The 20,832-nt window shown below is 53.3% G+C and overlaps 9 protein-coding genes across 9 annotated transcripts; 4 read left to right on the top strand and 5 right to left on the bottom strand.

Moving 5' to 3' along the window:
- Positions 1–226: 226 nt before the first annotated feature.
- On the bottom strand, positions 227–3,743 carry NUU61_007326 (putative mRNA-nucleus export ATPase (Elf1); the record flags this gene model as incomplete). Its single annotated transcript, XM_056657851.1, has 4 exons — positions 227–280; positions 333–1,011; positions 1,064–1,630; positions 1,681–3,743. The coding sequence occupies 4 exons, from the start codon at positions 3,741–3,743 to the stop codon at positions 227–229; spliced, it is 3,363 nt and encodes a 1,120-aa protein (XP_056510651.1).
- Positions 3,744–4,814: 1,071 nt separating this feature from the next.
- Positions 4,815–6,349, top strand: mcsA (putative citrate synthase Cit1; the record flags this gene model as incomplete). Its single annotated transcript, XM_056657850.1, has 3 exons — positions 4,815–4,862; positions 4,940–6,085; positions 6,146–6,349. The coding sequence occupies 3 exons, from the start codon at positions 4,815–4,817 to the stop codon at positions 6,347–6,349; spliced, it is 1,398 nt and encodes a 465-aa protein (XP_056510650.1).
- Positions 6,350–6,824: 475 nt separating this feature from the next.
- NUU61_007324 (putative very-long-chain acyl-CoA synthetase family protein (CefD1)) lies at positions 6,825–8,914 on the bottom strand (the record flags this gene model as incomplete). Its single annotated transcript, XM_056657849.1, has 4 exons — positions 6,825–7,242; positions 7,319–8,660; positions 8,720–8,848; positions 8,905–8,914. The coding sequence occupies 4 exons, from the start codon at positions 8,912–8,914 to the stop codon at positions 6,825–6,827; spliced, it is 1,899 nt and encodes a 632-aa protein (XP_056510649.1).
- A 1,091-nt stretch (positions 8,915–10,005) lies between these two features.
- Positions 10,006–10,375, bottom strand: NUU61_007323 (FAD/NAD(P)-binding domain-containing protein; the record flags this gene model as incomplete). The annotated part of the gene is made up of 2 exons (XM_056657848.1): positions 10,006–10,113; positions 10,175–10,375. 2 exons carry the CDS (start codon positions 10,373–10,375, stop codon positions 10,006–10,008), a joined length of 309 nt encoding a protein of 102 aa, XP_056510648.1.
- A 169-nt stretch (positions 10,376–10,544) lies between these two features.
- NUU61_007322 (FAD-dependent oxidoreductase) lies at positions 10,545–10,769 on the bottom strand (the record flags this gene model as incomplete). The annotated part of the gene is made up of 1 exon (XM_056657847.1): positions 10,545–10,769. One exon carries the CDS (start codon positions 10,767–10,769, stop codon positions 10,545–10,547), a length of 225 nt encoding a protein of 74 aa, XP_056510647.1.
- A 1,113-nt stretch (positions 10,770–11,882) lies between these two features.
- On the top strand, positions 11,883–13,175 carry NUU61_007321 (uncharacterized protein; the record flags this gene model as incomplete). Its single annotated transcript, XM_056657846.1, has 1 exon — positions 11,883–13,175. One exon carries the CDS (start codon positions 11,883–11,885, stop codon positions 13,173–13,175), a length of 1,293 nt encoding a protein of 430 aa, XP_056510646.1.
- A 675-nt stretch (positions 13,176–13,850) lies between these two features.
- Positions 13,851–15,128, top strand: NUU61_007320 (biotin synthase; the record flags this gene model as incomplete). The annotated part of the gene is made up of 2 exons (XM_056657845.1): positions 13,851–14,060; positions 14,160–15,128. 2 exons carry the CDS (start codon positions 13,851–13,853, stop codon positions 15,126–15,128), a joined length of 1,179 nt encoding a protein of 392 aa, XP_056510645.1.
- Positions 15,129–16,229: 1,101 nt separating this feature from the next.
- On the top strand, positions 16,230–17,276 carry NUU61_007319 (sterol desaturase family protein; the record flags this gene model as incomplete). Its single annotated transcript, XM_056657844.1, has 1 exon — positions 16,230–17,276. The coding sequence occupies one exon, from the start codon at positions 16,230–16,232 to the stop codon at positions 17,274–17,276; it is 1,047 nt and encodes a 348-aa protein (XP_056510644.1).
- A 1,341-nt stretch (positions 17,277–18,617) lies between these two features.
- NUU61_007318 (uncharacterized protein) lies at positions 18,618–20,429 on the bottom strand (the record flags this gene model as incomplete). Its single annotated transcript, XM_056657843.1, has 8 exons — positions 18,618–18,701; positions 18,768–18,883; positions 18,945–18,972; positions 19,049–19,246; positions 19,305–19,992; positions 20,051–20,123; positions 20,185–20,198; positions 20,269–20,429. The coding sequence occupies 8 exons, from the start codon at positions 20,427–20,429 to the stop codon at positions 18,618–18,620; spliced, it is 1,362 nt and encodes a 453-aa protein (XP_056510643.1).
- Positions 20,430–20,832: the final 403 nt, after the last annotated feature.

The raw sequence follows: 20,832 nt of genomic DNA, 5'->3' as shown, positions 1-20,832 counted from the left end.
CAGCACTTTTCATTTGCCATGGCAGATACAACCGGGTGTTCATCACCGATCGCATATACTATCCAAAACATATGATATATCTACCAACAATCAAAACACCCAACGCCGTCTATCGAATCCCATGCAAATCAACAACAATGAAAGCCCATGGTGTCCTCAATACGAGGAACAACCAGGACCAGCCATGTACAAAGCATTACGAATCATCACACCGTGTATAGCACGATTACGCTTCGTCATCCGTGTCGGCGGGCTTCGGGGTGCCCTTGGGGGAGTTCAACTTGAGAAGGGATTAGCGATAGTCTTCAGGCTGCATCGGAGGAAAAACATACCCATTCAATGTGGCGGAGGCGGCGGCGGACCTCCCGCTCCTTCTGTTGAGCCCGAGTCATCTTCTTCTTCTTCTTGGCGCGGAACTTCAATTCGCCACCGTCTTCCTCGCCCGAGTTAACAGCAGACGGGGCGGCACTAGTACTAGCCGAAGCGATGGCAGGGGTACCAGCTCCAGACGGCGTGTTGGTGGCACTGTCCTCAAAACGGTCCAAGCTGACCGCGTTGTTAGTGCGGCTGACAACACGACCGTCGGCGATGTGCAGCTGCTCTGGGCAGAGCGCACCCACAAACTCCTCGTTGTGAGAAATCATCACCACACCACCTTTGAAGTCGCGAATAGCCACAGCCAAACCACCAAGCGAGTCGCGGTCCAAGAAATTAGTCGGCTCATCCAGCACTAGCAGATGTGGGTTGTTCCACATGGCACCAGCCAGCACAACCTTGACCTTCTGGCCACCGGACAGACCCGAGATCTCGTTGTGGTTGGCGATCTCAGGGTCCAAACCGATGTCCTCGAAGTGCTTGGAGATGGTCTTCGGGTCGAGGACGCGGAAACCCAGACCTTCCCGCGAGGCCTCGTGGTCATCAAACTCCTGGACCATCTTGAAGAAGCCCCGTTCCAACAAAGTCTCGCGCGAGATCATGGTGTTGTGTTTGGGAAGCAAACCAACCCATTTCCTGTGATGGTCAGCGATGTGAAGATGCTTTAAAAGAAGCAGTGTTTACTTACACTTCGTACTGGAAGGTCTTCTTCCACTTCTGGCGACCGATCAGAGTTTCGATGCGACGAGCTCCACGGCCATCTCCCAGATCAATAGGAGTCTCCAGCTGGGCCTTGTCGGCGTCGCTCAGGATACGGGTCTGCTTCATGAAAACCTCCCGGTCATCGCCGTTGGCGTATCGCCACTGCAGATATTGACTTGGTGTCTTTTCCAAGTGCAGCTCAACATGCTCCAAGGCGTGCTGCTTGATGTATCCAATACGGAGGTTGGGGTGCTTCTCAACCTTGCCACCTTGTGGGATCGTCTCGCCTGTCAAAATTTTGATGAAAGTCGACTTGCCAGCTCCGTTTCCACCGATAATGGCGACACGGGATGAAAGCGAAAGAGACAGGGAGGCATCATGCAGGGAGGGTCGGGGAGCACCCGGGTAGGTGAACGAGACGTTGCTCATCCGAAGGATGGAGCGAGTCTGGGACTTAATGCCAGACAGGATACCCGGAGGAGGAAACTTGAACTGCACGGTAGATGCAGACAGGGTGTAGTAGCTTTTACCCTCGGGCTTGACCTTGACAAAACTGTGATATGATTAGCATACGCCTTGTAGTATGGATACGGTGCTACTTACGCAGCCAGGTTGCCCGGGTAGCAGACAAGCTTCTTGCCCTCGTAGTGGTAGATATCGGTGCAGACCTCGTCCAAGAATCCAGAATCGTGACTGACAATCAGACTGGTGATATCGGTGTGCTTCTTCAGGTATTCCTGGAGCCATTTGACGTTGGCAACGTCAAGGTGGTTGGTCGGTTCGTCCAGCAACAGCACGTCCGCCTTCATGAGCATAGCACGGGCCAGCGCCAGCTTCATCTTCCATCCACCAGACAGAGAGCCAACCGGTTGAGCCTGGCGGCCTTCAGGTCCATCCGTGAAGCCGAACTCCAGCAGGACCTCGCGGATGTGGTCGCTACCTTGGGCGGCAATCTCAGGGTCCTTGGAAACATACTCAGCGATGCTCAAATTGGCATCTTCACCCTGGTTGTGTTCCACGAAGCAAGTGCGCACAGCGTCTGGCGGCGGGAATCCCTCCAGCTTGTCGTTGGCAATACTGCGCATCAATGTCGATTTGCCGGCACCGTTCCGACCACAGAGGCCATATCGGTGGCCCTTCAGGAGGCGGAGATTGGTGTGTGACAGCAGAAGCATACCTCCGTAGGCAAGGGAAAAGTCCGCGTTGACAATCTCAACCTCATTCGGATCTTCCTGGACGGGCTTGCCGAACTTCTTGTGGTCTTCTTCGATGAAGTGGGTCTGAACAGCCGTAGAAACGGCGTCCCGCTGTTCATCCGAAAGCAAACCGCGAAGGTAGGAGCCGATGCAGGAGGGGATGCGGTCGTGCATACGGCAGTTGACGTCTTCGCGAACCATGCTGGCAATGTAGGTTTTGCTCAAGTCTTGGAACTTGGCATCGCCAAAACCAGTCAGACCACCCTGCTCCTGGATCTTTGCGTTCAGGACTGCCAGGACGTCCTCCGAAGTGGTCTTGGAGATGGCACCGACAGCAACATCGCCATCTTGCATAGCCTTCTCGATAACGCTCAGGGCTCGCGTCGCCAGTTCACGCACCTCGGGCAGCGAGGCACGATCCTTGACGCTCTTCACACCAGGCTGAAGCTTGGGAAGGAAGGTGCGCGCCTCGGCTGGATCGTGGACCAGCTTGGTCAGGTTCTCCACCACAACCACGGTCTGGCGAAGAGTTTCCTGCGGGGTAGTGGGAGTGTTGAGAGACCGTTCCAGCAGCGGGGTCAACAGGGCCAACACAGGAGACGTCACGATGGCGACGAAAGTAGTCTGAGACAGGGCATGAATGGCCTTCTGGAGGGTCTGGGCGGAAGGCTGCTCCATGGTCTTGATGAGGAGGGGGATGCGCGGCGCGACGTCGTCGTTGGAGAGAAGGGTAGTAAGGGCGTTCATGGTCTTGGTGGCTCGTTTGGCGACCTCGCTCTTCAGGTCATGCATGCCAGACTCAACGACGGGGATCAACTCCTTCAGCGTCTTGCCCATGGCCTCGCGGAGCAGATCTTTCTGGCGCTCCTCTTCTTTGCTGCCGGTACCCACCTGCGCCTTGACAGCCATCTTCTCGAGCAACGAGTAGGCGCCGACGAAGCCTTGCCACTTGCCAGTACCCTTGCTGAGATATTTCTCGAGGGCGGGTAACAAAGAATTGGCCATGGCCTCGGGACTGAGATTCGCAAACAGGGCGTCCAGAGCGTATTGGGCAGCATCGCGCACAACGGCACCCTTATCAGCCAGGGCCTCCAGTGCGACATCGAGAACACCGCCTTCGTGGAGTAGGAAGTTGACCTCACTCAAAGGCCACTCGCGGGGGAAACGCTCAAACAGGGCACCGATGATCAACATAGCACTCTCCCGCTTGGCGCCGTCCTTCTTATCGGCGGCAGCCTTCTTGGCTTGGGTGAGGACATTGTGGGCCAGGAGGCCAGCGCAGCCGACGCTCTGGATCAGCAGGTTGGTCAAGGCATAGGAGGCATCGAGCGACTGCTGCGAGGTGTCGGCGGAGAAGATGGTCTGTAGGAGGGAGGAAATCTCTTCAGAGGTGGGGGGAACCGCGGAAGGGGTTTTGGCGACAACAGTCGGCATGGCGGGCGAGTCGGACGGAGACACAGTGTGTGGCATGGTCCTATACTTGATACTCGAAACGACTGGCTTTAGTAGACCAGACTCAGGAGCCCTCGTGCAAAAGGGAGGGGAACAACTCCCAGATCAGGACAAAGGCTCCTTATCAGAAGAATCGATCGCACGCCCAATGCCGATCTCGATCTCGGGGAACGCTGGATGTGCAGTAGCCAACAGATAGTCCACACAGGCACTCGAGCACCAGAGGATTAGAAAATAATCCCAATAAGAATAATGTGTGGCACAGATGCGAAGAGAATCGGGATTCGCATGGCCCATCGCTTATCCACCGATTTTTTTTTTGTTTGGGTGGCGATAACTCAGCCAATCATGATGCCCCGCGCCAGCATGGGCTGGCACTAACCATGTTGGGCTAGCGTTTGCTGACCATTCCAAAGTCTCCGCCCCAGGCATTAAGTTATCTGGCCTCAGGCAGAAAGCACATTTCTGTTTCTGCCTGAGGCTGGATCCATGCCCGAGGACTCAGTTCTACGTCATCACTGAGATCGCCGACACATGTGAGTGCTGACTCCGATTTGCGCCAGTTGAACAAGGGCTCTAAATGAACTAAACGAAAGACTATGCCAAGTCGAGCCTCTTTTGGGGTCTCCATCTGCCCGAAAGGATTCTTCACCCCAACGCGGAGTCCGAGGCCCATCTCGAATACTCGGCGAAGATGTATACTTCTGCGATAGACAGAGAACGGGCACTGAATTTCAAGGTCCATTTAGTTCATACAATACTAGAGATCAGGACATGATTCTCGGTGTTCAAGACTGAACTCGCGAGTCCCGAGAGACCAAGGGGACCCGATTTCGCCGTCCGCATGCAGCCGTGCCGGGCCTCGGTAGACAGCGACCCCTGGGCCCCGCGTCCAACCGGCCGATGCTACTTGAGGTCGATCACAGGCGGGAGTTCTCTTTTGTTCTGTTTCTGTTTGGTTTCTTCTTCACTCTCATCTTCTACCTGGATTGTTCCTGTTTTCAGTAGAAAGAAAACACCCAGTGCTTCTCTCCGCATTGTCGCTCCCGCCCCCCCCGCAATTCCACCCCGGACCCATCAACACTAACAATGGCCCTGAGCTGGAGAACCACCCGCCATGCCACGAGGCTGGCCCAGGTAAGTAGTTATGGACCCGGAATTCCATACCTGGGATAGTCGGAAGGGATTGCCTTTCATTTAACCTCGAATAGCAGACAGCACGGCCGTTCCTCTCGGCTCGTCACTATGCGACCGCCGAGCCCGATCTGAAGTCCACACTGAAAGAAGTCATTCCCGCCAAGCGAGAACTTCTGCAGCAGGTCAAGGCTCAGGGCGATGAGACGATCGGCGAAGTCAAGATCGGCAACGTGATTGGCGGCATGCGCGGCCTCAAGGCGATGCTGTGGGAGGGCTCGGTCCTGGATCCCGACGAGGGAATCCGCTTCCACGGCAAGACCATCAAAGACTGCCAGAAGGAATTGCCCAAGGGCACATCCGGCACGGAGATGTTGCCCGAGGCCATGTTCTGGCTGCTCTTGACGGGCCAGGTGCCCTCCACCGCGCAGGTGCGCTCATTCTCCCGCGAGCTGGCCGAGAAGTCCCACCTGCCCTCACACATCCTGGACCTGATCAAGTCTTTCCCTGCCTCAATGCACCCCATGACCCAGCTCTCTGTGGCCGTGGCGGCGCTTAATACCGAGTCCAAGTTCGCGCAGGCTTACGAGAAGGGCCTCAACAAGGCCGAGTACTGGGAGCCCACCTTTGACGACAGCATCTCGCTGCTTGCAAAGATCCCCCGTGTTGCTGCGCTTGTTTTCCGTCCCAAAGAAATTGATGCTGTCGGCAGCCAGAAGCTTGACGGCGCCCAGGACTGGTCATACAACTTTGCCGAACTGCTAGGCAAGGGCGGCTCGCAGAACCAGGACTTCCACGACCTGCTGCGTCTGTACCTGGCTCTGCATGGTGACCACGAGGGCGGCAATGTCTCGGCGCACGCCACTCACCTGGTCGGCAGCGCTCTGAGCGACCCCTTCCTCAGCTACAGTGCCGGCCTGTTGGGTCTGGCTGGTCCTCTCCACGGCTTGGCCGCTCAGGAAGTCCTGCGCTGGATTTTGGCCATGCAAGAAAAGATTGGAACTAAGTTCACTGAGGAGGATGTCCGTACTTACCTCTGGGACACCCTCAAGTCTGGGCGCGTGGTCCCTGGATACGGGCACGGTGTGCTGCGCAAGCCGGACCCCCGATTTGAGGCGCTGATGGACTTTGCCGACACTCGCCCGGACGTCCTGGCCAACCCGGTGTTCCAGCTTGTCAAGAAGAACTCGGAGATTGCTCCGGGTGTCTTGACTGAACACGGCAAGGTAAGGCAAACTATATGATTTTTGTGTTGGTATGTGTCGAGCTAACGGTTTCCTCTTTAGACCAAGAACCCCCACCCTAACGTGGACGCTGCCTCTGGTGTTCTGTTCCACCACTATGGCTTCCAGAAGCCCCTTTACTACACAGTCACTTTTGGGGTCAGCCGTGCCCTTGGCCCACTCGTCCAGCTCATCTGGGACCGCGCTCTGGGACTTCCTATCGAGCGTCCTAAGAGCATCAACCTGCAGGGCTTATTGAAAAAATAGATGTCGACACAGCGGGTTGCAGCTACCTGGTCGACTAGAATGACCTCAGCGATGAAAGCGATGCCAGCGAAATATTCTTTTACTTTTTCTTATTGTCTGTCCTTTGTCTGCTTTCTCCGTGTTGACTGGCATAGTAATGACCACCAGTCTTGAAAGTTGAGTTGAAAGATATTCCAATAGACCATTTATCTACGCCGACTCGAGTCGAAGTAACGGTGATACTACCCGGTCAGTCAGATCAACGGTCATTATGAGATACTTCCAGGTTTGCTCTCCGAAAAAGAGACCCCTGATCTAGAGATCAGACGATTAGGCCGTAGTTAGGCAAGAGGGGGAAGCTTGGGGAGTTACGTAGAAATATAAATGAGAGAACACTTTCCTAATTAGGACGGCACCGATCTATACAACATCGGATGATGATTCAAGCATGAGGCAATAGTGAATAGCCAGCGCACAGGCCATCTAATCAGCACTACTATAAGTGCGCTTTTCCACCCGACAACCGATCCCACTCCTCCTTTCCAAAGGGCACATAGCTCTCACCACCCGGTGCAAACCAGAGGAAGTGGTTACTTTTTCCGTCTGCCACCTTCGTCCCAATGAGTGCCGGATCAACGCCCTCATCCCGCAGCGGCACCTTGTTCTGCTTGTTGTTGTGGATATGTGTGGGATTATCGACGACACGCAGGAAGACCGGAACGGCATAGCGAGGGAGTCTGGCACGGGCAAAGCGCGCCAGGGCCGCATAATCGAAGGTCTGGAGTGCGTCTGGGCTGATCTGCAATGCTGCACATCCCGCTCGTCCTTCGTGGTTCGGGACGCGCACGCCGTATACGTTCGCTTCGAGAATGCCAGGGAACTGGCCCAGGACCTCGGACACCTCTGCGGTTGCGCTATCACACCCGAAAAGCCTCGTTAGCTGATTCTGTGTTCTCTCCTGATAATAACACGGGGTATCGCGAGACTTACACATTCTCACTCTTCCACCGGAACGTATCGCCCAGACGATCCAGGAAATACCAGCGTCCATCGCTTTGGCGGCGCAGAGCATCACCAGACCGGTAGTACAGATCTCCCTTGCGGAAGACATCGCGCAGGAACTTCTTGTTTGTGGCTTCGCTGTTACGCCAGTATCCTTGGAAGGCCTCTTCACCCGGGATATTGACGAGCATCTCGCCTCCTTGCTCATAGGATGCGCGGGTAGCAAACCCTGTCTTGGGATCCCGCAGCACATCTCCAGTCTCCGGGTCAATAGCGACGGGGACAAAGACGTTGTGCAGTAAGCCGCGCATCAGCAGGCCGTGGTGACCGACGCTGCCGGCAGTAAAAGGGCCGCGGTTGTAATTGAAGAGACCGAATATTCCCTCGGTACTGTTGAAGAACTCACCCACTTCGGGGACCCCGAATCTCTCCCGGAACTGCTCCCAGACATCCGGTCGAAGACCATTCCCATACATACAGCGGACCTTGTGGTTACGATCTTGGGGCGAGGGCGGCGGCGCAAGTAGGTAGCGAGCAGTCTCGCCGACGTACACGAAGACGGTTGACTCAGAATCGCGGACATCTTTCCAGAAGTTGCGTACACTGAATTTCGGGCCTATCGCGATGCTCACCCCCATCACCATACAGGCGATCATGCTGATGGCTGCGGTGCCGTGATAGAGTGGCATACAGCTGTACCACCGGTCCCCGCCTGGTCCAGTCTTATCACCAATCAACCCACGGCGGACGAAGAGGGTGCTATACATCCGGGACATGGTGTACGCACAGCCCTTGGGCATGCCCGTTGTTCCCGAGGTATAGAGCAGGATGGCAGGGAAGTCGCCCTTCATATGCAGCGCCAGTTCCTTCGGGGGGAGAGTAGTTGGGAATGAGCGGAGATGCGCCCTCAGCGTGTCATCTAGGGTGACGGTTTGCATACCTAAGTCGCCGGTGATGGCATTCTGGTACTCTTCTAACCGGGAGTGACAGCTTGGCTCCTCGTCCACCATGACGAGCTTCGCACCACTGATCTTCAGGCAATGAATCAGTGCGTCACCAGTAAGGTTATAGTTGATAGCGGCAGGCGCGCAGCCAATGCTCCAGAGTGCCATCCATGCGATGATGAACTCGGCGCGGTTTTGGAGGTAGAAGGCCACTAGATCACCTTTCTTCACGCCCTGCGCCAGAAAGAAGTGTGCGTACTGGCAGGCTTGCTCCTGGACATCGCGGTAGGTGTATGGCCTCTCTCGTGTCCACAGACAGACCATGTCTGGGTATTGCTTGGCTGTCTCCAGCAGTACAAACCACGCATTCCCGCGATCTCGGCCGACTATAGTGGTCAGCCGATGGCTTCTGAGAACCTATGGATGAATGACTGCACAAACGAACCCGCACGAGAATATTCCCGCTCTCCCGTTTTCACCCAAAATAAACTTGACACATCTTTACTGATGTGGAATTTGGCGTTGAGGTAGGCCGTGAGTGTGGCTCCTCCAGCGAGCGCTGCTGCGACAGTGCCTGTTGTTCGTTAGATATTTCCCATACACACAGTGACTGTGTTTGTGCACTCATACCCAAGTCCATGTTTCTTGAAGCCCTCGAGTGCCTATCCACTGAGCCCCCTCTAAGCCAAAACAATCGAACCGAGGCAAGTGGGGGTTACAGACCGATATATATCCGGTCACGCTCTGAAATCTGGCGATAGGAGGATAAAATTCTTGTGTTACTGTGCGTTGTTTTCAAAAATCAAGAATCAGGAATAGAATAAAGTGAAAAACACTCGCTCAATAGTTCACGGTGGCAGCATAAAAAGAAGAGATGTATAGCCGCTTGCCGACACCCCCGCTAATCATCCTCGGCCCAACTGGGGGCTCTCCGCACCAACTTGTCTACTCCAATGGATTTATTTAAGACTCCAATAGGGGACTGGTGGGACCATTTAGGCGAGAGAAGCTGGTTATACGGGGAACCTGGAATCTGCAATATAGTATGCTGGGTTCAGCCTCGGCTGACCTTTGCCATGTCGTTTCTATACAATTCCACTCAGCGTAATAATAATATCCATCATTCCGCACTGATCATTTCGCAGTTCTCTGTCGGGTATCAAGCTCTGATGTCCTCCCCTACCTCCTCGATCTTTCTTCCATCTCCACGCCTCATCGCACACAGCTCCATTACTAACCCTGTTCAGCACATTGACCACATATCTCCCAATAGTGGACAGAAACTTCGAGCAGTGAAATGAGTTCCCGACGGTAAAGTAAATATTCTGCAACCGTGGATGAGAGTGTTGCGCGATCAGCGGGTGCTGGCCATTGAAGATCGAGTCCCAACAGACGCGGACCAAGCCTACAAACTAGCCTTGCGGAGTACAATAGCGCCCAACATCGTCTTCCACGTCGCAAACACAAAGAAGCCCTTGCAAACCCTAATCACATTATATTGCAAATAACACTTGTGTGTGCCTGCCTGTTTCGAACTCTTGAAACACAAAAGTGAGTTGGTGAATTTTCACATCCCAGATGCACTGGGTGGTATATATAACCTCTCCTGAATTTTGATCATGATCATTAGCTTCTGTTCATTGCTGGATTCGAGTATTCCTTCGGTGGTGGAAAGACATACCTATGCCGCCATAGACGTCTACCGGGAGTTGGCTGTATACTTCCCGTTCCTCAGCAAGATGACTGCAAGTGTGCAACAGACACACCGGCAGCAGTGACCTGACTCTGAATCCTCTCACCCTCAAAAATGCCCAGCTCGTCCTCCATCCGGGCAAGAACCTGACGAGTTCAGGCGGCGGTAGCGAACACAACCTTGGGGGCCGCATAAACATCCCCTGACAGGGGTTTTGACCCCTGCGACCCCTTCATCCCGCAGCAAAATGCGACGCACTTCACCAAGGCAGTACCGAACTCCCATCCGCATAGTATCCTCAGCTATAAAGCGCAAAGCATCACCCGCCGCAGACGGGTCAAAGTAGTAGGACCCAAACGCGCCGTAATCCGCATCCTTCAACAACCCACCCCATTTAGGAGCGAACATTTTCTTCAGTGAGATCCTGTGTGGGGCCCAGGCGATCACTATTATTGTTGTTATTACTAGCCCTAGCGCGAAAGTTCTCGCGCACGCGCTTGGCCAGATCGCTGCCTGCTTCGTTCAGCATGACCCACCCCCGTCTGGTGATAAGACACCGGCATCCTTGAAGAGCGGGCTATTGTGGCCATGCATCCATGGCCTCGAGGGCGAGGTCCATGTAGAGCGGGCTCGAGTAGTCCGCGCAAACGATCTTGTTCACGTCGATGGATGCGGCATGCGGGGATGGGAGCGGGGCTTGGTCTGGCACTGTGATGCTGGATGGGGTTGTTGACTGCTGCGCTAGGTGGTAGGTGGTGCTTATGCCGAAGACGCCGGTACCGATGATGAGGACTTCACTCATGACCTTTCTCGGGATTTGAGACTCGGGATTTGGGTTCTATGGATGTTGTGATTGAGAGGGTTGAGAGGGTTGTGAAGACAATGCTCGAGGGCTGTGGTTCCTGGCAAGTGCGTGGATTTACACGCCTCAATTTATGTTTCCATATTCCGATAGGATATCATAGGTCTAGCCCATGCCCCTGACATTCTTCTTGAAAAAATATTGACAAAATGGCAGTGACATTAATAGAATGGCGGTCTACCTATGGCAGGTATGCCGCTCTTCTTTGCAGTGATGCAACTTACACTTCGGCATACTTGCCCGACACTGTCATTGACCACCACGCCTATTACATGATTGCGTGGAGTAAATCGATCCCCCCTGACCTGTTTAAAAGCATCATTTGCATTCTCGGGCTACAGAGTAAACAGCGATCAAACATGAGCGTTATACAGAAGAAAATGCGGGTAAGTAAACGTGGTGTCCCTCTCGGCCCTACCCGCAGGCCACGCGATCTCAATTCTAATCTGGGATCTATGTAATGTATGTAATGAGATAAAAGAGCGATCAATCAGAGGCTGGCTCTGCAGAGAGAGAGCGGGTCAAAGATAACCCTTTAATGCCACGGCATCATCAATAATTCGTTAGTTCTCGTGCTCAACGGAATAGCCGCCCTCATGCGCCAATCGCCATTGGCGGCTCACCACCATCAGCTCAAGAACCCTTGTTCATTACCAGGGGTAGAGTGGTATTTCGACTCTTTCAAGGGGGCGGAGTGTTCCAGGTTAGGGCTTGACCTAGGTGGCTGTGGCTGCCTGGTGTGGCTGACGTGCTCAAGAGATGGAGAAAAGTACTGGAAGAGGCTCTTCCAGACAGGGTATAAAGCAGGGCCGGGAGACGGGTCTACCCTGCAGATACTTTTTTCTCAGATCACGCCCAAAACACTCTTCGAGGGCTAGCCTCGAATTCTTGGGGATTCAACACGATCTTGCTTTTCTTTTATCAATACCATTCTTTTTTTTCATATTAGTTTCATTCCTCATGGCACTCACCCGCCCACGAACCCTTGGGGAGATCCTCGATCTCCACGTCCCTCCCCCGCAAGAAGAAAGAATCTGTTGCATGGGCCGGACCATGAGTCGAGGAGGCCGTGAATGCCGTACGTTCATTGCCCGAGACAAACAGGTCAAGGCCCATGGAATGCTTCAACAAGTCGTACTCTCTCCGACGGAGGATGGAGAAACAACCTGCGCAGACATCGAGCTGTTGGGCTTTCTGCTCATCCATGGCCACCATAAGAACCAGAGAGAAGACGCCATCAAAGCTTGGACGGATAAATTTGAAGCGTGTCGTCGTCGTCACCTGCGGAGGGGCAAAAGTGCCAGTCAGGGCAATCTTCTACCAAGGCAGCAGCCTCGTTTGCTGTCCTTGGACGATGAGACACCAACAGCATCCATCGAGGAGCCTCTTGCTTTCCAGTGGCAAGCCTCAGGCATTTCTCGTCGCTCCCAAGGACCATCAAGACTTCCCTTTATGGAGGACTCGTTTCCTGCGGCCGACCGTCATGAATCCCCTCCGCCTTTGCAGGCCGACGAAGTGTCCAGTAACGAAGAAACGGATGATGAATCCGATGACATTCCCTCGAGATCGATTCGTCCACAATATCGTCAGCTCCCATGGGCCGAAGAGGCAAGCCAGAACGCTAGGGGTCATGCACCGCAATATTCTGCTTGGATGGCGTGCCGACAATATCGTCGAATTTCGTGGTCCGAAGAGGCCACAATCGAGCATCATAGTATTTCCTCTGGTGATATTTCTTCGACATCAAGTCGCCGACGACATCGTCGACATTTGTGGTCTGAAGAGATCAACAACCAGTATCATAGTAATGCGCCTGACGACATTCCTTCCCGAGCAAATCACCAGCGATATCGTCAACGTCCGTGGTCCGAGGGGACCAGCGACAACATGAACGTATCAGAAGATGCCTCGATGAGTTTGAATCACTCACGCTATCTTCATCCCACACCTTCGAGATCGATTCATGAACCAGACCCCACCATATTGGCACGTCTTGCAGAAGAAGATCTCCCGATTAATACCGAGGGCAATACGCAGAGGGGCTTTGTGATCACGATGCTGTCGGTTGCAATTGGCTTTTTCACGCAATGGGGATTCACCCGGCTTCAGGTTCTCTGGGGCAAGGTCCTGGACACAGAGGACTCGACCTTCATTTTCCAATTCACAGTCGTGCTGACCTTGCCTCTACGGGTGTTGAGGCAGCACGCACCGTTATTCCTCTGGCTGGCCTGGATTTGGTTTCCCTCCGTGCCGATCACGTTGCTTGGATGGCGGTATGGCTGTCTAGTCAGCGGGATGATCTGCTGTGCGGGACTACACCGTCTGGGCCGATATATTTGGCAGTGAGTGTATGATATGTATGATATGGGATGGTATCGGAGTTCTTTGGCGCATGAATAGACGGTTTTCAAACATTGGATCCCCTGCGTGGATCAACCATTTCTTGGTGCGTTTCTCTTGAGTCGATCTGCACAGGCCACTTGGCTAATATGAAGCCAGACATTGGTGCGTCGACCCGTGTGGGCCCCGGAATGACGCACAAGAGAAGCGCGGCTATTCGACTTAGGAGAGCGCACAACCCCGTAGGTGGGTGTTTGGATGCAAACCGGAGATAGTTCCCGCTCCCTCGGTTATGGCCGGAGAATCGATGGAGGGAGTGGGAAAGATATCCGAGGGGAGGGGGGCAGAGAAAGAGAAAGGAAAGTGTGGGAGAGAGAGAGGGGGTGCAGATCAACGCTGGGCAGAGCAGGGCTTGTTGGGGTCAACGGGGAATTCAACATCCCTACACCGGGGACGGGGGATCTAATTTTTCGCACGTAAAGCGTCTGACATAGTGAAATAGCTAGATAGTTGAGGGGAAAGAGCCTGCAGGAATTTAAGTCATGGGGGAGTCCAATAATGAAGCCCGCAATTGCCTATCCCCACACGATTGTCGTAACCGTCGCGCCGGTGAATCCCTGCCCCTCCCGACTCATCTTGTAGTTTCTCTCTCTTCTTCCTTCACCTCCTTACCGATCCATCATGTCTCTCCCATTGACCCGGTCGTTACCCCGGACGGTCTTCCGTTCCTACGGGACTGTTCAGGGTCCCTCCAGCGCTACGTCGCTGGCCAACCGTATCCCCAGCGTCCTGACCGAGGCCACCACGGCTGCTACCCCACGCACCAACTGGACCAAGGAAGAGGTGAACCAGATCTATAATACCCCATTGAATGAACTCACATATGCGGCGGTAAGTGCAATCATGAGATATGCCTGGTCACGTTGACATACCCCACGCATAGTCGACGATCGGGGACGACATCGTGGAATTGAAACTGACCACATACAGGCCGCCGTACACCGCCGATTCCATGACCCGGCAGCGATCCAGATGTGCACGTTGATGAACATCAAGACGGGTGGGTGCAGCGAGGACTGCTCGTACTGCGCCCAGTCGTCCCGGCACAGCACGGGCCTCAAGGCGACCAAGATGAGCCCAGTGGACGAGGTGCTGACGAAGGCCCGAACGGCCAAGGCCAATGGTAGCACACGGTTCTGCATGGGTGCCGCGTGGCGGGATATGCGCGGGCGCAAGACCAGCCTGAAGAACGTCAAGCAGATGGTGTCAGGAATCCGCGAGATGGACATGGAAGTGTGTGTGACACTGGGCATGATCGACGACAGCCAGGCCAAAGAACTGAAAGACGCCGGTCTGACGGCCTACAACCACAACCTCGACACGTCGCGCGAGTTCTACCCGACCATTATCACCACGCGCTCGTACGACGAGCGCCTGCGCACCCTGGACCACGTGCGCGACGCTGGCATCAACGTCTGCTCGGGTGGTATCCTGGGTCTGGGCGAGTCTGATGCCGACCGTGTCGGTCTGCTGCACACCGTCTCTAGTCTCCCCGCTCACCCGGAATCGTTCCCCGTCAACGCCCTGGTCCCCATCCCCGGCACCCCGCTCGGCGACCGCAAGATGATCCCCTTCGACCGGGTCCTGCGCACCATCGCCGCTGCTCGTATTATCATGCCCGGTACTATCGTCCGTCTTGCCGCCGGTCGCATCTCGCTTTCTGAGGAGCAGCAGGTGGCTTGCTTCCAGGCTGGTGCCAATGCTGTCTTTACCGGTGAGAAGATGCTGACCACCGACTGCAACGGCTGGGACGAGGACCGGGTTATGTTTGAGCGTTGGGGATACTACCCTATGAAGAGCTTTGAGCGAGCTCGGATCCCAGCAGCGGACTCTACGACCACTGCGCCGCCTCCCACACAATCCGATGCCTCTGCTGCGCCGGTCGCAGCCAGCTCCTAGGATGGTAGAGCTGCTTATCTGTCCATGTTGCAGAAGCCTGTTGCTAGTAGAAAATAAAGTATTCCTATAATCCAGGATTGAATCCCAGAAAAGAGAATACTTGCAAGTCGTGGTGGTAGGGCATTTTGCCCTCTTGTTGGGCGTAGTGACTCCTGGGATTTATTCCAAGGATATCAAACGAAAATGACCATGTCCAATCTCTGTCTACGATGAACATTGTCAATGTGCATTGTAGACGAAAACCAGCAAATCACAACCACCGATCAGCCCATGCAAGGAAGGTCTGCAGCCTGAGTCAGGGTCCCTGTTTAAGCTCATCCTAACCTCCGACTAGCACCACATCTCTGGCTCTAAAAATAGGGCTCGTCTCTCATCACTACTAGAGCCACTACTAGGGCTAGTTGCAAGCCTTATAGATGACCTCGAAAAAGAAAGACACCGTCCAGACCAGCTTTTGCGCCCCGGACTCTGGCCCCATCGTCCGAGGGAACCATCGGGGTAGTTCCCACTCTGGCATCATCTGATGGCCCTGACGTGATCTAATCAATACTAGAAAACAAGTCCAACATAGTGGATACCGGATTAGGCGAGGCGATCAGCAAGGCGTCAACCATTCTGCGTCACAGTCTTGTCAGATACCCGGCAACCGAGGCTGACTTGCGGAGTTGGCGCTGTACAAGGCTACATCATCTGCATCACTATACCATGAAGACATCCCAGAAACAACATCCATCGAACCCTAAGCGACATCGTATGCAATGATCTCAGTACAGCCCACAATACGCTCTTCATAAGGATGGGTGGATACCCGAGACTCCCTCGGCATCTTTCGTGCGGAGAATTTCACATGGGGACCCAATCCACAGCATGGAGCCTCTTCAATCCACCTTGTCCATATTTGATCCGATCTTTTTTTTTGTTGGGGAAGACTTGATCCACAACAGGGATAAGTGTGTCGTCAAAATGTCCTTCACATGGAGCGGGGGTGGAGATATCCGGGTATACCTCTATACCCATACCACTATAGAGCCATGATATAAACCAGGCCCTGGCCTACCATGACGGTATCCTACAATCAAAATTGGACACTTGCCATCCACCATGGATACCAAACCCGCCTCAAAAGACTCCATGAAATCCACATGGCGTACCGCCAACCGCTCAGAATGGAACCACAACCACTGGCTCCTGGAACTACTGAACGCCCACCCCATCGCCCTCGACAAGGAGGTGCCCGTGCACGCCAAAGAAGAGCGCGTGCCGTTCATGCCGCAGTGGTCTCTGCAGCGCTGGGTACTCTTCTACTCTGCGCTGCCACTGATCGCGCACCAAACCTACATGCTCTACACGGGCCGCACGCTGGGTCCCATCGCCGCATTTAACCTGTATTTCCTGGCCTTTAACGCCACCGTCATCTACCAGGTGCATATCCTGCGCCGGCTGGGCCATATCTATGGATTCCTCGACGGCGATAAGCATGAGCGTGATGGTGTCCCCGACGTCGGGGTTGCCAAGGTCGTGACATCGCTGTACAAAACTACGGGCTCGCGATTGATCCTGTCAATCTACCTGTCCTACAATGCGAGCCAATTACCCTCGGAAATGAACTGGGCCTGGCTACCGCTGGAAATCGGATTATACGGAATCGTCCTCGACTTCTGGTTCTATTGGTACCACCGTCTGATGCACGACGTGGGCTTCCTATGGAAATACCACCGCACGCACCACCTCACCAAACACCCGAACCCATTGCTTGCCGCGTACGCAGACCACGAGCAGGAGTTCTTTGACATGGTGGGCGTGCCGATGATGACGTACTTCAGTCTGAAGCTGATGGGTCTGCCGATGGGGTTCTATGAGTGGTGGGTGTGTCATGCATATGTAGCCTTTGCCGAGGTGTTTGGACACAGTGGGCTGAGGCTGCATTTGACGGTGCCGTCGACGTTGAGTTGGTTGTTGCAGATGTTCGATGCGGAGATTGTGATTGAGGATCATGATTTGCATCATCGCAAGGGTTGGCGCAAGAGTCATAACTATGGGAAGCAGACTCGGCTGTGGGATCAGATCTTTGGGACTTGCCATGAGCGGATTGAGTCGGCGCCGGATAATGTTGACTATGTCAATACTGCGACGATGCCTCTGTTTTGACATGTCTTTTGGTTTGGTTTCTCTTTGATGCTCCGAGATCACAGGTATGAGATTGGGACATGATGAAGATCACGAAAGGATGCCTGGTATGGCCTTGGGTTAGTTATGAGACGATATGATGATATTTTTCTAAATATGAAGATGAAAATCTTTCCCCCTCGGTATCCCGGTACCAAATGTCTGATAAAGTATTTAAAGTAATTTATGTCGAGTTTCGAATAAAACTCGCCAATATTTCAATTGAGACAGCGTCGATGTGATTTCTTTCAAGGCAGGATTGAGCCATTCACTAGCCAAATTACAAGATCTACCTGGCTCCCAGAAACTCCCAAGTAAAAACGAGGGAAGCAGACCCGATATGGCCGAGAGGGCCATGTACCGAGGAATCTCAGAAAATGTGGGGATTTGGTCTGAGTAGATTTACTTCGGTGTGCTGGAGCAAGCCATGGCCGCGAATGGGTTTAGGCAAAGTGATGAAAGCACCGAACCGATTATCCATTGGTAATATCAAGGTGGCAGCCAGAGCACAAATCAACTGATCGAAAGCATCATAGCGTCGGGCCAAGTTGAGAAGATATTCTTGTGCTTCTGTTGAAGACGGGGGTTCGAGAACAGGAATGGAAGATATCTCCGATCATGGCATGAAGACCAATCTCTTCAAAGGCGAATAATGTTCGCAGTTTTCGTATCGCGAAACGAAAGTTAAGATATTACTGGTTATCTCAGTCAATCCCCAGCCCAGCCCCGACTTCTGCCTAGAGGCACAGCACAAGGTCTATAGGCGCAGCAAAATTATCGTCAGAGCCGCATGCTTTCTAGGCCAATATCGCTCCAGTGTAATTATTCGGCGACGCACATGAGAAGGACCTAGCCGGGTGATTTTGTAGTTCACAACATGCAACCCGACTTGCTGTTTAGGAACCAATAACCTTGTGGTTTATTGTTTCATGGGACGATAAATCGAAAGCTCATTCGCTGACTATCCTCCATCTAAGCTCGTTGGAGCCTATGGCTACTTTCTATGCCAGTTCGAGCATAAATTCAGTGTCCCGTTACGTCTGTAAACCGATATTCAAAAGGCTACGGGATCAGTGGAGAGGTTCAATTTAAAGCTACCACCCAAGCCGCTCCGTCTACTCGGATAAACACATTTTTGCAGATCCCAACGCCCATAATCATCAGGCGCCGCGCAAATTCTATGTTCAATCAATGCTAAACTCTTGTACAAAACATGCCGATGCCACATATAGACAGAACGATGAAGTATAAACATCACAGCACACGTTACATATATATATATATAAATCAATCATTTCCACGTGCAACCAACTCGAGCTAGACTTACGCATTGCTGGCGCAAGAGAAGCTGTTGCTGGAGGCATCATCGTGAATCGCTTTTCCGGAGACGTAGAGACCAAGACCGCACTGCATTAAAACTTGTGTTAGTGGCTGTCGACAAAAAGAGAAATTTGTATAAGAATATCAACTTACCATAGTGCCTCCAATAACCACGATCAGAACGTTGACGATCGTAAGGCAGATCTTGCGTGGGGAGGAGAGGTATTGGCCCCAGTTGAGGTGCAGCCAGTACACGCCACCGAGACCGTCTGTCGAAGGGTTAGTCAATAGATTTGGGGATAATCAGATAGAGATAGAGTAGAAACATACAACTGAACCAACTGGCAAAGAGCGAGCTCTGTAAAAAGAAAAGAACTGTGGTTAGCATGTAGACTTGAAAAGAAAAGTGACAGTGAAGTGGCAGTGTAGCTTACAATCAGACTCAGCAGGTCGCTGAAAACAGGAATGGCATCGGCAATAATCCAGGCAATGATCCAGCAGGTTAGGCCGATGGCCACCCACGAGCCAATGGAGACCAGGTCGCGCTTGTGCATGCGGTCCGAGCCACGGAAAAGGCGAACATAAATATATTTTAGGCCGACATGGCCGTTCACGACACCAGCTCCAATAATCTAGGATATTGTCAGTAAACAAGATTCGTGACAAAAAGGACACAGTAGGACCACGTACAGTTGGGATGGCAATGCCGTAGGCAACCTTCTTCAGCACGGGGCCAGCGGATCCCAGAGCGGGAGATTCCACAGACTGGCCGGCATAGTAGTAGATCACCACGGCGGCAACTGTGTACAGGACAATCTCGAAAGACTGCAGCATAAGGAGAGCCTTGGGGAAGTCCCTGGGCTCCTTCATCTCCGCCAGCAGACCGAAGAAAGCGACGTGGGCACAGTAGGCGAAGACGATGTTCGTCACGGCAGTGAAGGCGTGGAATAGGTCGGTGTCGATTGTGGCCTTGATGGTGGAGGTCTTGCCCTGGACTCCGACGCCAATCATCGTGATGATCACAGCAGTCAGGATACTGGCGAAAGACATGCAGGAGATGTATGTCATGTTCTTCATGGTTCGCGGCAGCGAACAGACCATGCAGATCACAAACCCGACAGTGGTGAAGACCATGGTGCAAGTGCCGTGCTCAGTCACGGTGTTCATCATGACGCTAAATGTCAAGATGTGACTGCCCATAATGAAAATCGAGAACAGCAGCTGGCCCAGCCCGAACAGCTCCCGTCCAAATGCTCCCAGCAGAACCTCTCCTGCATCGGCCAAGTTCTGGATGTGCGGGTATCGCTGGCGAAATTGTGCGATGACATATCCGGTGTATGTGGCGAGAAGTCCCAGTCCGATAATTAGAACAATGGCTCTGTAGCCAGTCAATATAGAGGCCCGATTATTGCTTTCTCCAGGCTTTCGACACTCACGGGGCGAGACCCAGCTGGGCGAGGGTTGCTGGCAAAGACAAAACTCCCAGCGAGACAGACTCGGCAATCATGACTAGAGCTCGGTCAGATATTTTTGCGAGAGGTATTCTGCGCATTCCCTCGTAGACACTCACACATTCCGCATTGCCTAGAATCACCAGAGTCAGCTAATCTGCTTCCGCATGCCTGCTGACAGCTATGATAGTCGTCAAACTTACCACCACTCCATAGTCTTATACTTGACCTCGGCACCCTCCTCGTCGCCGAATGGGTCGACATAACGTGGGGCGACGGGCTTCTCGTCGTCCAGCGACTTTTCCCCATATCCTGTCTCCGAGTCGACAGTGTCGTGCTGCGGCGTCACTCCGTCGAGGATCATTGTGCTCTCAGTGCGATGTAATAGATCCGGCACAGAGTAAAAAGGTGAAGGAGATTGGGAGTGCCAGGGTAAAGATTGGAAAAGGTAAAAAACACAGAAGAGACAAGAGCTTTGTAGGCGCAGAAAATTCTCGAGTCAACCGTGGGTGGAGCTCAACGTCGCGTTACCCAACCGGAACTCCCCGCACCCACGCGCCCTTTTTTTTTTTTTTTTTTACTAGGGGGAAGTTGGGGCAAGGAATTGCGGGGCCCAGAACTTCTGGAAGGATGGGGGAGAGAAAGAGACCAGGGATCTTATCGGGGCAATTTTCATTGCACAATTGCATTATCCAAAGAAATGGGCTTCTGTGTCCATCAAGCGAGTTTCTGTTTGTGATACAAAGGCTCGCATGCGGCTACCAACT

Source organism: Penicillium alfredii, assembly GCF_028826965.1.
Source record: "Penicillium alfredii strain IBT 34128 chromosome Unknown utg000009l_segment0_segment0, whole genome shotgun sequence".
Taxonomy (NCBI): Eukaryota; Fungi; Ascomycota; class Eurotiomycetes; order Eurotiales; family Aspergillaceae; genus Penicillium; species Penicillium alfredii.
This window is presented reverse-complemented; position numbering and strand designations above follow the sequence as displayed.